Source organism: Lissotriton helveticus, chromosome 7 (genome assembly GCF_964261635.1).
Source record: "Lissotriton helveticus chromosome 7, aLisHel1.1, whole genome shotgun sequence".
Lineage (NCBI taxonomy): Eukaryota > Metazoa > Chordata > Amphibia > Caudata > Salamandridae > Lissotriton > Lissotriton helveticus.
In genome coordinates, this window is record NC_136068.1 from 1,669,257,654 (window position 1) to 1,669,274,826 (window position 17,173).

Consider the following 17,173-nt stretch of genomic DNA (forward strand, 5'->3'; position numbering starts at 1 on the left):
ATTAAGTCTTATATAGTCAGTAGAGACCTAGACGGCCTCAGTCCTACGTCTACACTGCTGTTTATATTATTCCAATGCGCCGAGCCTATTGGGAATATAGGAACTACACTACAAACTGGCCCAAGTACTCTAGGAAGGACAGAACTCTCTCTGTAGTGTTGACGGAAGCTGGGGGTGAAGTACTTTTGTTCCTGGGACTTCTAAACAAGGAGCCAGCTCAACTCAGGCCCTTGGAGATCTCTTCAAGCACGGGAACACAGAACAAAGGAAAGTCCTTCCCCTCTCCTTGGCAGCAAAGCAACTGCAGGGCGGCCCCCAAACACACAGCAGTACAGTCCTTCCTCTTCAGTCTTCCAGCTTTCTCCTTGGCAGAGGTTCCTTCTTGATTCCAGGATGATCTAATTGTCTGTAGTTTGGGGTCCTATACTTATACACCTAAAAGTCTTTGTTCCCTTTGTACAGGAGGGCTCTGAGCCCAGTCTGAACCAGTTCTGGGTGTTACTTGCGCACTTAGTTTTCCTGGCCTCTCTTTTCCTTTCAGAGAGAGGGGCAGAGTCGGCAGCCGCCCAGCAGGAGGTGTAGCCAGCATTGTGGTAGGCAGGCACAGCCCTATTCAGGCCCAGGTGCTACCCCCTCCCACTACTCTAGATGCAGATGAAGATATTCAGCTCAGGGATGGCCCACTCAGCCTCTGGGGGCCCCCCAGCCCCTGCCACTCACAAACCAGACAGTCAATTCAAAAACAGGCCAAGGCACACAGAAAGGTTAGACAAGAGAACAGCAACTTTCTATAAGTGTTGTTCTCAAACACAGGATTTAAAGACCACCATTCCTTAAAGATGTGTTATTAAATTTTGATTTCAGGGACACCAGACTTTTATGTCCTATCTTGCTCCTATGGGAAGATATGCAGGTAACCAATGTACACAGCATTCCCCATGATAGCCTATGGGCAAGATAGCCGTACAATAGTGAAAAACGAAAATGGCTGTAATTCACTAACAGAGCATGTCACATGCACTAGTACATGCTCTACCTTTCACATACACTGCACCCTGCCCAAGGGGGTACCTTGTGCCTTCCATAGGGGTGACCGATGTGTACAGAAAGGGAAGAGTTAGGCCTAGTCAGTGGGAATACTGGCTAGGTTGACATGGCAGTTCACAGACTGCCCACAGGCACTGCGGTGGCAGGCCTGAGACACCATTTTAGCGCTACTCATGTGGGTGGCACAATCAGTACTACAGGCCCACTAGTAGCATTTGTATCACCAGCCTTGGCACACTCAGTGCACTTTACTAGGGACTTCTTGGCGATACAAATATGCCAATAATGGATAACCAATTAAAATAACAGTTTACTCAGGGAGCACTTGCACTTTGACACTGATCAGAAGTGGCAAAGGTCCCAAAGCATCTAAACCAGCAAAAACAAAATCCAGCACAGCTTCAAAAATACAGAAGGTTGAGGCAAAAAGACAGGGGAAACCACGCAAAAGATGCCAGTTCTAACACATGTCCCCTCCAGCTGAAAGTGGGGAGAACTGCCCCTGCTCTTAGGAGTTCTCTTCACTAAGGCGGAAGATTCTGGACAAACCATCAGCGTTAGTGTGTTCTGGACCAGGGCGGTGTTCCACCACAAAGTCCATTCCCTGTAGGGAGATGGACCACCTCAACAGTTTTGGGTTCTCACCCCTCATCTGCATTAACTATCTGATGGGCCTGTGGTCTGTCTGAACCCGGAAATGAGTACCTAACAAGTAGAGCCTCAGCTTCAGCAGTGCCCAGACCACAGCAAAAGCTTCCCTTCCATTTAAACTCCACCTCTGTTCCCTGGGTAGTAGCCTTCTACTAATGAAAGCTACAGGTTGGTCCAGGCCCTCGTCGTTGATCTGTGAGAGTACTGCTCACACACCACGCTCTGAAGCATTTGTGTGCACTACAAACTCACTGGAGAAATCAGGTGCCGTGAGCACCGGTGCTGTACACATGGCAGTTTTCAGGGCATCAAGAGCAGTTTGACAGGCATCGGTCCAATTCACTCTGCTGGGCTGCTTCCTTGAAGTCAGCTCTGTCAAGGGGGCAACGATGGTGCCATATCCATTGACAAACCGTCGGTAATACCCAGTGAGACCGAAGAAGGCTCTCACCTCTGTCTGGGTCTTGGGGGGCTCCCAAGCCAGAATGTTATCAATTTTCGCCTTTAGGGGCGCCAACTGACTGCTCCCCACCTGGTGTCCCAAATACACCACAGATCCCTGCCCTATCTGGCACTTACTGTCCTTGATAGTGAGGCCTGCCCTTTGCAGAGCCTTCAAAACTTCACAGAGGTGTTACAAGTGCTCTGCCCACGTGGAGCTGAACACAGCAATGTCATCCAGGTATGCGCGCTGATTTCCTCCAGCCCGGTCAGTACCTGGCTGACCAGTCTCTGGAATGTGGCAGGGGCGTTCTTCAACCCAAAGGGCATGACTCAGAACTGGAAGTGCCCCTCTGGCGTTGAGAACGCAGACCTCTCTTTGGCCCTCTCAGTTAAGGCAATCTGCCAGTACCCAGAAGTTAAATCAAACGTACTGAGGTACTGGGCAGCTCCCAACTGATCCACGAGCTCATCAGCTCTGGGGATGGGGTGTGCGGAAGTCTTGGTGACCGCACTGGGCCCCCGGTAGTCCACACAAAACCAGAGTTCTGGAGTGGCACCGGGCGCAGCAGCTTTTGGCACTAAGGCCACTGGGCTAGCCCAGGGCTGCTGGAGGGCTCAATTACCCCTAGTGCCAACATCTTGGAAACCTCATCCTTGATGCTGGCCCTGACCTTGTCAGCTACCCTGTAAAATTTTGGTTTCACAGGTAAACTATCTCCAGTGTCCATATCATGGATGCACCAATTGATGACATCTGGGGTCAGGGAGAACAGGGAGGCAAACTGACCCAATACTTGACGACAGTCCACTGCTGCTCTGGGGTCAGGGTGGATGAGAGGACCACACCATCCACTGACCCGTCTTGCTCCTTGGCTGCCAGGAGGTCAGGAAGAGGGTCACTTTCCTCTTCCATTCCAGCATCTGTAGCCAGGAGCATTGTCACTTCAGACCTCTCAAAGTGGGGTTTGAGGCGGTTCCCCTGCAAGACCCTCAGGGGCTACCTGGGAGTCTTCAAGTTATCCAGGTAGGTTCCTTCGATCTTGCGCTCCACCACCTCATATGGCCCAGTGCACTTGTCTTGGAGCGCACAAGGCTCCACTGGTGCCATCACCCACACTTTATGCCCAGGTTGAAATTCGACCAGAGTGGTATTCTCGTCGTACCATCTTTTAATTTCTTCCTGTCTAGCTTCTAGGTTCTCCTGAGCGAGTTTACTGAAGCGTTGTGTCTGGTTGCGGAAGGCCAGCACATAGCTTAACATATCCTGGGGGGTTTCCCCGTGGGATTTCTCCCACTCCTCCTTCCCCAGTGTGAGAGGACCTCTAACAGGGTGGCCATACAGAAGTTCACAGGGACTGAACCCTAAGGACTTCTGAGGCACCTCCCTGTAGGCAAACAACAGGCATGGTAGAAAGACGTCCTACTTCCGTCTCATGGGCTCTGTTAGGCCCATAATCATACCTTTCAGGGTGCTGTTGAACCTTTCAACCAACCCATTTCCTTGAGGGTGGTAAGGAGTGGTGAACTTATAAGTTACCTCACACTCCTCCCACAGAGACTTCATGTAACTAGAGATGAAATAATAATAATAATAATATAGCCATTTCTAGAGCGCCTGGTTACACTAACACAGTGTGTCCCCGCGCTATAAATTGCTGTAAGACCCTAGAAGGCAGAAGACCGGAGCAAGGGGGAAAATTAAGCTAGAAACACTCATTGTAATTGGCAGGGAAAAGATGGGTTTTAAGTTTTGAACGGAATCTTGTTTCTGAGGGCTGAAGTTGGTATCCCGGTTGTAGACCACCTCCCTGGGGAACCCCACACGGAAAAAGATCCCCATCAATGCACGGCCCACCACAGGGGCTGTGATTGTCCTGAGGGGGACAGCTTTTGGGTACCGGGTGGCATGGTCCACCAAGACCAAGATGAACCTGTTTCCTAAGGCTGTCTTGGGGTCCAGTGGCCCCACAATGTCGATGCCCACCCGCTCGAAAGGGCTGCTCATCACAGGAAAGGGTTGGAGGGGTGCCTTGCACTTCCTTCCACTCTTGCCACTCGCCTGACATGTCTGGCAAGACCTACAGAATGTCCCGACCTGCTTCTTCATCTGGGGCCAGAAGAAGTGGGTGACAATCCTTTGGAAGGTCTTGTCTTGCTCCAGATGTTCTGCGAGAGGCACGTCATGAGCCAGACCCATTAGGAAGTTCCTGAATCGCTCGGGTACCACCAGCACATGGGCTGCACTGGGCTCAGCGAACTTAGGCTCACTATATAGCAACTCATCCTCCCAGTAAATGAGATGCTCCTTGGACTCTCCACCTGCTGCCTGGTCTGCAGCCTGCTGCCACACAACAATGAGGGAAAGGCACTCCTTCTGCGCCTTGCAGAATTCCTCCCTGGAGGGGCCACCTTCTTGCTGCCAATGGGTCAGCTCAGGTAGGTCCCCCAGTTCGGCCACCTGTTCCCCGGTAGCCTCCAGGGCATCTCCCTCAGGTTCTGCTCCTTCCTGGGCCGTGGGAACAGTTGGGGTGGGTTTCCCGTGCCCCCTGCCTCTTCCTCTCCTGGCAGGTTCCTGGGCCACTGTTTCAGGCTCCAGTTCTGCTGAATCACCTCTACTGGCTGCCATAGCCTGCGTGGTCACACAGATCCACGCAGGCAAACCCAACATCTCCAGATGAGCCTGGTGTTCCATCTCCTTCCATGGAGAACGCTCCAGATCATTACCTAGCAGACAGTCTACAGGCAGGGCTTGACTGACAACAACCTGCAAGGGACCTGAGACCCCCTCCACCCAAAGGTAACCCGCGCCACTTTGCAGAGGCGCACTGAGCTGTCAGCTGCAAATACTGGGCGGAGTACATTGGGAATCACCTGCTCTTCAGACACCCACTGACACCTTACGGATGTCACGCTGGCTCCTGTGTCTCTCAGAGCCTCTAGCTCCCTGCCATTGATGGTCACCTTCTTTCTGTATTTCTTAGTGTTAGGGGGCAGGTAGGTATCCTGGACCATCTCTTGGTCTCCTAGAGAGACAAGGTCATGACTGCTAGTCCCTCCTCCCCACTGGAAATTAACTCCCCTCCCAAAGCTACACTTGCTAACCCTTAGGCGGGAGCACCAGTGGGTGCTGGCTGTTTCCTAGGGCACCTATTGATAACATGTCCCACCTCATTGCAGTGATAGCAGGTAGGGGGACCTCTGTTATCCCTTCAGCCCCTAGGGGGCCATGGTTGCTTGGGTTTGGGGGGTTGGGACTCCTTTCCCTGGGAACTGTTTTGGGGCCCTTGAGAGAACTCCTTTTGGTTACCCTTGTCCCCCCCCCACTTTTCTGCTGGGGACCCTGCCCATGTTTGGCTGTGGTACCCACAATTCCTCTGTGGACCATGGTACTGGTCCAGCGGTCCGCCTCCTTAGCAAGCTCAATGGGTTCTGTCAGCTTGCTGTCTAAAAGATGCTGGCACAGCTCTGGAACACAAAGACTACTTAAGTGCTCCCAACTAATTAAATGCAACATCCCCTTATAATCAGTTAATTTGCTGCCCTTCATCCAACCTTCCAGTGCACGCGAGTACAAGTTCACACACTCCATGCAAGTCTCAGACTCTTTCTACTTGGAGTTCCTAAACTGCAGTCTGTACTGCTCTGGAATAAGTCCATAACTAAGACATAAGGCCACCTTCATATTGGGGTAGGTCATGATACCTGCTAACTCTAAGGGCTCCAGAGCACTCCTCCCAGAAGCCTCAAAATGTTTCCACATGCCCGCCCCCCATGCTGTTCAGGCACACTATTCATTCTCAATGCAATTTCATCAGAAGTAAACCAGGCATAGATATCCTCCCTCCTATTATAATTCTGTACTAAATCCTTGGGAATATATACTTTACCCCCTGGCACTGGCTGTGAGCTGCCACCATTTGAACTAGAATCCACCTGCTTGGCCTTGATATCCAGTTCCCTCATGCTCAACTCATAAGCCAAAAGCAATCTCTTCTCTTCCAGGGCATGGGCATTCTTGCTCTCCTCTGCCTCTTTCTATACTTCCCATTGCTTCATTTTCACTTTCATAAGCTCCAACTCATGATTTCTCACTCTTTGGTTCTCCTCTAACTCTTCTGGGGTCAGACTCTGGCTGGAGTGGATGCTGCCAGCCCCTGAGCCTGGATTGCCCACTGGAAATTCCTGGGGTTGAAACCCCTCCCTTCCACTTGCATCATTTCCCTCTTGGGCCTCTCACCAGCCCTTCAAGATTCTCTGCAGCTCATCCTTTCTAGAGTTGCTTTTCAGAGGGCAACTGCGGTCCTTGCAGAATTGTTTAGCCTGCTCCACTTTGTAGGAATACAAATCCTCAATGCAAAACTCCAATTCTGCCTTCACACTTGCTACCTTTCCATTCTGAGACATGATGCTTTGAAGAGTTACTCAAAAATAGAACCAACAATAACTGAACCGTAGAATGCGGTGGCCTAGTGGTCCGCACTCATTAGTGATGTAAACCAATCACTGTGGGTTAAGTCCAAATACAAGTTCAAAATCCCACCGCTGACCAACAATGTTAGATCTGGGGTCTAACAGCTACCAACCTTTTGTTGCCATTGATACAGATCTAAGTGGACAGACCTTTCCAGTAAAAGGAGAGACATTGGTTAAGATCTCTCTTTTTTAGCTCAAACTTCATCCTCCCCAAGGGCTTTATTTTCTCAAAATGAACATACTATGTATTCTTAGAAGGCTTTACGGACTGTGCCATAATATAATCACTCAGCACAATCCTGTAAAGAAAACACACTGGTGGTGGGCACATGAAATAAAGCATTGTAATTCTGTTTTTTACATGTATTTATATTTTTAACAAACAAATATTTGGGGAAAAATAACGGGTGAAATTTACTAAATTTACTAAAACTTTGTGATGGGTTTGCAGCACAGAGGTTACAGAAACCCAGAGCAAAGTGTTGAACTGGAATTTACTTTCCATCTCAAATCATGATTTCCATTGGAATTTTGCCTAAATTAATGCAAAGTAGCGCTATGCACCTCTAAGCGCTGCTTGCTCAAGGGGGTATTTCCAAGGATGGTACATGGACATTCCAATGAAACTATCGATAAGTTCTGATGTCAATTAGTATCTGTTAACATTTGTCGTACAAAAGGGGGTGGTAATGGACGGAGCATCTGAATCAATCAAACACTCACACCCAGTCAAAAGATCTGGGTTTAATCCATCACCGTTCTTTAGCCCACTCTGCCACCCCATTTCAGACATGGCTATATGCAAATCAGTCTGACCCTGTGCCTCATGGGAACAGTCCAGCCCGAACTGCCAAGCCATGCCTTCCTGGACCGGAAACAAGCTTCCGAGGACCGGTTTCTGGCATTACAGCCGTCTTCAGCCCGGCTTGCTTGAATCCAGTGGCAAAGTGAGCAAGGGACTCACGTCTGAGCATACCCTGCCACACTTATGGTGGCCAAAAGTGGTACAAAAGGGGGTGGTAATGGACGGAGCATCTGAATCAATCAAACACTCACACCCAGTCAAAAGATCTGGGTTTAATCCATCACCGTTCTTTAGCCCACTATGCCACCCCAGTTCAGACATGGCTATATGCAAATCAGTCTGACCCTGTGCCTCATGGGAACAGTCCAGCCCGAACTGCCAAGCCATGCCTTCCCTGGACTGAAAACAAGCTTCCGAGGACCGGTTTCTGGCATTACAGCCGTCTTCAGCCCGGCTTGCTTGAATCCAGTGGCAAAGTGAGCAAGGGACTCACGTCTGAGCATACCCTGCTACACTTATGGTGGCCAAAAGTGGTACAAAAGGGGGTGGTAATGGACGGATTATCAGAATCAATCAAACACTCACACCCAGTCAAAAGATCTGGGTTTAATCCATCACCGTTCTTTAGCCCAATCTGCCACCCCAGTTCAGACATGGCTATATGCAAATCAGTCTGACCCTGTGCCTCATGGGAACAGTCCAGCCCGAACTGCCAAGCCATGCCTTCCCTGGACCGGAAACAAGCTTCCGAGGACCGGTTTTTGGCATTACAGCCGTCTTCAGCCCGGCTTGCTTGAATCCAGTGGCAAAGTGAGCAAGGGACTCACGTCTGAGCATACCCTGCCGCACTTATGGTGGCCAAAAGTGGTACAAAAGGGGGTGGTAATGGACGGAGCATCTGAATCAATCAAACACTCACACCCAGTCAAAAGATCTGGGTTTAATCCATCACTGTTCTTTAGCCCACTCTGCCACCCCAGTTCAGACATGGCTATATGCAAATCAGTCTGACCCTGTGCCTCATGGGAACAGTCCAGCCGAACTGCCAAGCCATGCCTTCCCTGGACCGGAAACGAGCTTCCGAGGACCGGTTTCTGGCATTCCAGCCGTCTTCAGCCCGGCTTGCTTGAATCCAGTGGCAAAGTGAGCAAAAGACTCACGTCTGAGCATACCCTGCCACACACGATGGATTTAGGCCCAGATCCTTGTACTGGGGTGAATGTATGACATTGTTCTACATTCTGTCCATCAACTGTATTTTTTGCAATTTCACCCCGAGTGGACTGGGGATGCTCAGACGTGAGTCCCAGGCTCTCCACACCACTGTATGTCAAGCTATCCAGGCTGATGAAGGCTGATAGCCAGAAACTGGTCCTTGGATGCTTGATTCCGGTCTGGGAAAGACATGGCTTGGTAGTTTGGACTGGACTGTTCCCATGAGGCACAGGGTCAGAGCTGATTTGCATATAGCCAGTGTCTAACCCAGGGTGGTGTGGAGTGCAAAAAAACGATGGATTTAGGCCCAGATCCTTGTACTGGGGTGAATGTATGACATGGTTCTACATTCTGTCCATCAACTGTGTTTTTTGCAATTTCACCCCGAGTGGGCTGGGGATGCTCAGACGTGAGTCCCAGGCTCTCCACACCACTGGAGTCAAGCTATCCAGGCTGATGAAGGCTGATAGCCAGAAACCGGTCCTTGGATGCTTGATTCCGGTCTGGGAAAGACATGGCTTGGTAGTTCGGACTGGACTGTTCCCATGAGGCACAGGGTCAGAGCTGATTTGCATATAGCCAGTGTCTAACCCAGGGTGGTGTGGAGTGCAAAAAAACGATGGATTTAGGCCCAGATCCTTGTACTGGGTGAATGTATGACATTGTTCTACATTCTGTCCATCAACTGTGTTTTTTGTTAACATTTGTCAGCAGGGATTTGTGTCCTCAAGAAAGTAGCATGATGGTAGAGAAAGTTTAAATAGTCTTCACATTTTTCAGCTTTGCATGTGTGCTGCACTATATAGCACATATGCAAAGTGTGAAAAGTATTAAAGTATTGGTTTTGTACTGGAATGGGATCCTTTCTGCATGCTTGAATGAACATACTTACTTACCCTTGTACTATGGGACAAGGGTGTGCTCATACGTGCACGGCTGCCTAAAGTGCACCAGTGCTAGGGGATAGAAAAACAGAGCCATTTGTCTCAAGATATGCTGCTGTTTTTCTCTCTCGCAATATTGAAATGTAGCACAAAAACTTTGGTTACTGCACTGCCTTAGAACAGCAGTTAGGAATTCACCCCTCCCCCCTGTTGCAGACAATGTCCTAATTTGGAATAAATACTTGAAGAGCGCACTGACAAATGTTGGTGCGTCCCTGTGGGCACACCAGGGATGCACTAACATTCGTCATTGCGCTCTCCAAGTATTCATTCACTCAGCGTAGTAGGTCGGCTACGCCACTTGTGGAGCACCCTAACCTCAACTATCTCTAAACTTTTTGCAAAAAACTAGCTTTAACCCACAGCAGTGCACCTAGCCAATTCTTTTTTGGACTAATTTGGAATAAAACACACCATATTTTTTATACAATTACTGTCCAGTGATTAATTAATCATCTCCTAAAATACATTCCAATTTATGAAACACAGTTTTGTCTTTTTTTTGTTGAAAATTTTATGCAAGGAAATACAGCAATGGACAATCACATATTCAGAAAAAAGAAAAGAGCATATCACTGCTAACATAGACAGCATCTAACAATGTCTAAATCCAGTCAGTTATAAACGCCCACATTTTTGCACCGAGAGCTCTTCTTTTAACCCCCTTAAGTCTATACATAGCAGATTCAATATTATACATACATAAATAATAGTCTTTTCCTCCAACCAAAAAAAAGAAGGGGGTTTCCGTATTGATCCATTCCCTGGTAATACATGCTCGAGCTACCGCCATACAAATGAAAAGAAAACCGGTTAAAGGTTTAGATCTTGAAATACCAGAATCTAAGCCAATTAATACCATCTCTGTCGTTACTTTAATATTAGACTTTACAACGGCAGACAAAAAATACTCAATTTGTTTGAAGAACTCTCCAAGCTTTGGACAACCAAAAAACATATGTACAGCATCGGCTGCATACAAGCCGCAGCGATTTCCTTTTTGCCCCTGTTGTAGTACTCCATTTAACAACTTTGCTAGGAGTATAATAGAGATCATGTAAACACATGAAATATTGAGATTTCATCATCCCAGTTATTAAACATTCGGAGGCAAGTTTAACTGACTCAAAAACATTAATATCGGATATCCCCAGTTTGCTGACCCACCTCCCCTGACATTCAGCTAAGTCATCCCCGAATTCCTGTATCAAACATAAAGAGTACCTATTGGCGTTTTGTTTTGCAAATGATCCAAAAGGGGGATTTTGTTCATGCTAGTAACTGAGACAAGTGATGAATTTTGAAAAAAACTACGGATCTGAAGAAACTAAAAAAAGTCGTTCTTACTTAAAAAGTATTTGCTCTGTAACTCCTGAAAAGAGGCCAACTGGCCTCCGCAAAACAAATCACCCAAGTAACAAACGCCTTTTGAGTTCCACCTAATCGCCGATAGATCACAAAAAATTGCAGAAGGTAATAAGCCAGATACTTCAAAAGGTGTATATGCATTCAGTTTTGTTAATCTCAGGTGTTTCCGGATTTTTTGCCACACTGCAAATGCTGCTTTCAGCGTCTTAAATTTCGTCTTTTTATAGTAACTGGGTTCTGTCATCTTAAGAAAATGGGATTTAGCTCTGTCTCCTAAAATCAACTCATAAATAGAGGGAGAGCTACAGGCAGGTACTTGAGCCTGTTCCCCAATTATTAGCGGGCTAATGAATTGCAAAGTTGCCGCAAAGTAATAGAACAGAAAATACAGGACATTCCATCCTCCACACTCATTGCTAAGAATCATTTTTTTAAGAGCTTTCCGATGTTGTTTATAACCCCATAAGAATCTGGATGTTGCCCTTTCTAAGTTTCTAATGCACGTAGGGGAAAATTCCAAGGGTATTGAACGATAAAGGTATAAAACCTTAGGTAGAATTAATATTTTTAAAACATTGACCCTACCATGCAGAGATAAGTGTAGATGATTTAACCGTTCCAGTGTGGAATTAATCTTGATTAGCACTGGATTCATATTTAGATCCGGGATACCTGATAAGGGGAGCGAGATTTTAATCCCAAGGTACGTGACCTCAGAAACAGTCGGGAAATTAATCGTAAAAGTAATCAAGCCTAAAATGTTTCTGATGTGGAGCAGAAAAAAATGTACACCCAGGTGACCCCCCAGCTTTGACATATCCCATATCAGCCACCCCAAATTCCCGAACCAAGCCTTTGACAGCTCTAGATACATTTTTCTTCCTGCCGGCGTAAGGATTACCACTGAGTAAATCAAAAGTCTCGTCTAAATGTAAATTAAAATCCCCACACATAATTAATAAAGGCGGCCATAAGGCTAATTCAATGCTTAATTGATGTAAGACAGAGGGGTCGTCAGCATTAGATCCATAAAGGGGGGAGGCAAGATGGCGGCCGCTGCAGCGGCCGAGTGAGCTGGTGTACAGAGCTCCTACCTGTTGCTGACCTGCCTGGCATCTTGTACCGGCTCCCAGCGTTTTCTTCCTGTATTGAGGCAGTCTTTGTGCTGTATTATTTCATCTCGTGCCTCTCTCTGCAACCCGCTAATCCTGACGGAGAGGCGAATCGGCGTTTGGCGTTTGGCGGCATTTTGTCGGATCTGGACCGGGCTCAGGCTCCGACGATCACCTGCGCCTCAGCGGTCTGAGGGAGGAGCAAGGGCACGCCACAGTGCGCGGCCACAGTGCGGCCAGTGTCTTGGAGCCTTGGAGCCTTAGCGCTATCGGCGTTCTGGGGAAAGAAGGAAGGGACCGTTGGAGTGTCTGTGGAGAATGGGAGCCTTCCGGTGCTGGATTGCGGACCAGTGCCTCCTGATGTTGAGAGGATAAGCCGCGGGAGTGCAGTAACAACGAGGCGAAGCTGAGGCAGGAGCAGGCTTGTGTCTCTGGGCTTGCTTGGAGGAGGACTGTAGAGGAAAACATACGAGGATTGTGAGGGTTTTTTTCCGGTAAGACTTACAGACTTACAGTCCTTTACAGTTTGTACAGTTCTTATAGCTTGCTCCGGATTGCAGGGGGCACTTCAGGATTTTCAGATTTTTGGGACTTTATTTGACTCGGCATCAACGGTCTGTTGGGAGGATAAATAGTTATGGCGCCAAAGGGCAGGGGAGCTAGGGGGAAAGGCACAACCCAACCCATACTAAGGCTGTTGTTCCTTCTGCACATAATGAGGATGTCGCGCCCAATACAACTACCACTCCTGTGAATAGCTTAAATGCTCGACTGCGCAATGAGAATTCAAAAGAGCGGACTGTTCCTGATTTATTTAGAAAGAAAAAAACTACTACTACATCAAATGTGGTTAATAGTCCTGTGCAAATATCTCCTACAACCAAGTCAGGTAATGGACATGGTAATGGACATGGTGTTGCTGATCCCTCTGGTGCAGTCTCTAAACAGGGGAATATACTGAACCCTTTACCTTCATCTGGATTGTCCTTAGCGGGAGTCTCTCAAGAGCAAGAGCAAGAGCAAGATCTGGAAGGGGATTTGGCGACTCTAAATCAGGCAGACGGTGAAGGTGGAGTCTTACCCCAGGCTAACAACACCTCCCGCCCTGGTAAACCGCAGGATACCGATAACAACAATGGCAATCCTACTATGAATAATGCGGGCACAGAAAAGGACAACCAGCTCTCTGCCATAAATGACGGGGAATCTGTAGGCTCAGGGGGCCAGTTCTATTCCATGTCGGATGTCTCTGTAGTGTCAGAGGGAGAGGGAGAGGACGGGGATGGAAAGGACAATGAGCATTTCTCTTTCTCTGGCGATTGGGGAGACGATGTCAATGTAAGCTTAGAAGAAGATGTTTTATCATTAGATTTCCCGATCACTACAGTTAGGAAGATTTTGGAAACACAGAATCCCCCCCTCACCAGTAGCTCTAATCCGATGGACCAGCCACAATGGCAGGGGCTCCCGGAAACTGACGAAAATCAGGGAGAGGCGCATGATTTTGGAGGCGAAGGAGAAGGAGAGATCACGCTGAAATCAATTTATAATTTGCAAACATCCATGTACAAATTTATTTTGGCTCATAGAGAGGAGACCAAAGCGGAGGGGCTCCGGACACAGGGAGCTGTCCGCAAATTGCAGAATGTGGTTCGCCGATTAGCAAAATCCTGCAATGAAACTACCACGAGAGTTCAGGAAGTGGAAACCCGTGTTTCGACCATTGAGGATGAGCTTTCCAGCCAGAAGACTTCAATTAATCAGATACAAAAAATTATCAAGATATAGACTGGAAGCTCACTGACTTGGAAAACCGGGCGCGTCGGAATAATTTGCGCATACTGGGGATTACGGAACAGTCTGAGGGAAAAGATGTGCGTCGATTTGTTGTTGATCTCTTCATTGCAGCTTTTACGGACCTTAAAGACTGGGACTGGGATAAAGAGATCAAATGGGTCTACCGTTTTCCCTTTATTCAAAGACGTGGTGCAGGGGGAGAAGTAGCTCAACCCAGGGCAATTCGTATCTGTTTGCATAATTATCTCCTCCAAGAGATTCTGTATGACTTAGCTAGACCTGCACAAACTAGGAAGGGATTGGGGCACGAATTCTTTGTTCGACCTGATTTCTGTCAGGTAACTGTACAGCAACGCTGGAGGCTTAGGCAGTTAATGTCACCCATTCAAGCGAAGGGGGGCCAGGTGTTCTTATTAAACCCTGCAAAATTAAAAAGGGGAAAACAACCTTTTTTGTATCTGAGATCAAAGATCAGCAATGTGTGGATACAATGTAAGTTTATTTAGGGAAAGATTTATTTCCTCTTCGTGTTTTCTATTTTTTTTCGAAATGGGTATCTTTATTTAGGGTGTTAACTAGGCACGGCCAGGTACGGTCAGGGAGATTTCTTTGCACCACCCACCATCAATGAGGACTCCAGTCCTTACGCCTCTGTTGGATGGGTTCTTTGAGGGTGGGGGGGCATGGGGGGTTGCATGGAAGGGGAGGGTGGGGATGGGAAGGGGGTTCTGGGGGCAAGGAAAAACAGTAAATGGCCAATCATTGGTAGACAAAACTCAAACTGGACTCGTTTTTGTGCTTTCTCATCTTAATACATTTGATGTTCTATACAATATGCTCAAGGTCTGTGATAAGTTTTTAAATAGACAGGATAATGGGTAAGATATCAATTTGCTCATGGAATGTGTGTGGGCTAAATGATAGAAAAAAAGGGGTGTAATAGGACAGATGCTGAAAACTATGGGTGTTGACATACTATGTATTCAAGAAAGTCATTTACCGTGGAAAAATAGAGGGTGGCTCAATGATCTTGGGTTGGAAATTGTTAGTTGCTCGCGACAGACTTCTACTGTAAGAGGAGTTGCTATATTGAAAAGATTTGGGCTGGGACAGATTAAAAAAATCAAAGAGGATCTATTGGGTCGCTGGGCAATCGCTGCATTGAAATTTGGGGATATAACTTTGACAGTTTTGTCTTTTTGTGGGCATAGTTTATGCGAATTACTTTTTATCTTGATTAGCACTAACCAGTTTCTTTTTAATTTGCTTGCACCTAACTTTGGATTAGGATCTAAAAAAGGGCTACAACCAAATCAGAGACCATGTATAATCAATTGAGGGGATTATAAACTTCCATTTCATTTTCTTCAGTGAACAGTATCTAGGATAATTGACCTATGGTTCTAAAATGTGGGGGTTGGAATACAGTGTAATGTCAGTTGGAGGTTGTACTTGTGGCATTAGGATGTCACATGCCTGTTCCCCATTAAACCACTACTTACTGTCATCAGTGCCTTGTTGTTACTACAATTTGGTGAAGATCGTGGGATGAGCCTTCCTTGTTGTCCCACAGTGGCTCCAGAGTGCAAAATATTTGGGAGAACAGGTAAAGAAGTGCAGATATTTTTTGGGTGGAGCTGACCACGAATCCTGAGAACCACTTAGCCTGAGGTTATAGGAAGTTGTAAATGCTTTGGGAAGCCATTAGTGCCGCAGAAGCTTGAGCCCAATCTTGCAAGCTGACACAATAGAGCAGATCATGCGCGCATTGTGGGGGGAGAGCTAGTGACATGGGCAACTGGATGGCACAGGCAAGCTAGACCTGTGCATGCGGGAGGTGAGGCACTACGACGCCAACGTGATAAAAGCATGGCACCAGTGTACTACCATCTTAGTTAAGTGTGAATTCTGGTCTCACGTGATACCTGCAATAATTTTAAAAGAAAGTGATATCCTCCATTAAAATAGATTTGACGTTGCAGTCGTAAACAACAAAGAAAATCAAATGCAGGAAATACCCAAGGAAAATAACAAAATGAAAATCCATCACTTTGATCGAACATCTAGCGGCATCAATAATCCTGTCAGCATTCCCAACGAAAATATAATCAACTCGATTAAGAATGGAGAGTGAAAGATCTGGAATAAAAACGTAGTTAAAAAGCAGATTACACCAAAAGAAAATCACTGGTCCTGGATCTCGGAGAATTTAAGTACCCACAAACAGGGAAGGGTAAACAAACTCCCTTTTTAATAGAAGCTTGAGTATCGGGTCCTGGGATATAGCAAGGAAAAATCAGGACAAACTTGCACTAATTTTGGAAGACACTCTGGCGATAGTGGCTTTCCAAGAAACCTGGACAACCAAAACATTTGACCAAAACAATTACTTTGTATTCGACATCCCGGCCGAATCTGTTAGCTAAAGGTGGACTTGCAAACCTTTTACACAAAGATTACGTTTGGGACCAGGAAGTCATTCCTATGCATTTAACGTATATACTATGTATTAAGGTCAAGCACTGGTACGAGCATATGGATATGTCATATGATCTAGTCATTTTTAACATCTACATCCCTCCAGCCTCCAAAAAGAATGTTCTTATGATCGAAATATTTGAGGAAATAGAAAAGGCGATGGAAGGAAAAGGATTCCCCTCAGTTTTTCTAACAGGAGACTTTAACAGGAACATTTCTTACGTTCTCTTAGAAAAATCGGAACATGGTGAACCAGAGGAAGCTCTGTCAATCCCAACACCACTATTTCCCCCAGGGATAAAAGCAGATAATCGTGGGAAAATATTACTCTCCTCTCTATCCAGTACTAAATGGAGTTATTCTAAATGGATGTAAAGAAGGAGACATTCCAGCAGCCTGCACAAGAAAATGTAATTTCAGCTCATCGATTTTTGATTACATGATTTGCAGCCAAGATCTATTTGGGAGAATATTAAAATTGAGCACCAAATTCACACAGGGAAGCGATCATGCAATATTATATGTCCTAACAGGAATATTATTGCAACCTATCTCTTCAAGGTCTATCATGCATTTGCATAGTACTGTAGTCGTGAACCAGGTTCAAGGGTGGCCCTCATGAAACTCTACAACAATCAACAATTTGAATTCAGAAATCATTACCACACAAGAATTACAGACCGTCTTTTCTTCAGAACCAACACGAAATTTTGAATTAGTCCTTAATAAAATAGTGCTATCCCTGCAGGATATCTTAAAACATCGGGATTCCCCAGTGGGAAATCGTGAAAGAAACAACCCAGATAAAAGAGCAATTGCACTAAATAAACTAATTAGCT

The 17,173-nt window shown here is 46.6% G+C and overlaps 1 protein-coding gene across 2 annotated transcripts in view; it reads right to left on the reverse strand.

The window, feature by feature from the left end:
* The window catches only part of LOC144767607 (putative methyltransferase DDB_G0268948), a 652,594-nt gene that overhangs the window by 280,805 nt on the left and 354,616 nt on the right, over window positions 1–17,173 (reverse strand). Inside the window, exon 7 of one of the 2 annotated variants that reach the window (XM_078651008.1) lies at window positions 12,195–12,511. The exons of the other annotated variant lie outside the window; for it this stretch is intronic. Within the exon in view, the coding sequence (XP_078507134.1) occupies window positions 12,231–12,511 (281 nt within the window). The 3' untranslated portion in view covers window positions 12,195–12,230. Of the gene's footprint in view, window positions 1–12,194; window positions 12,512–17,173 lie in introns of those variants that run through there. 2 annotated transcript variants of the gene reach the window in all.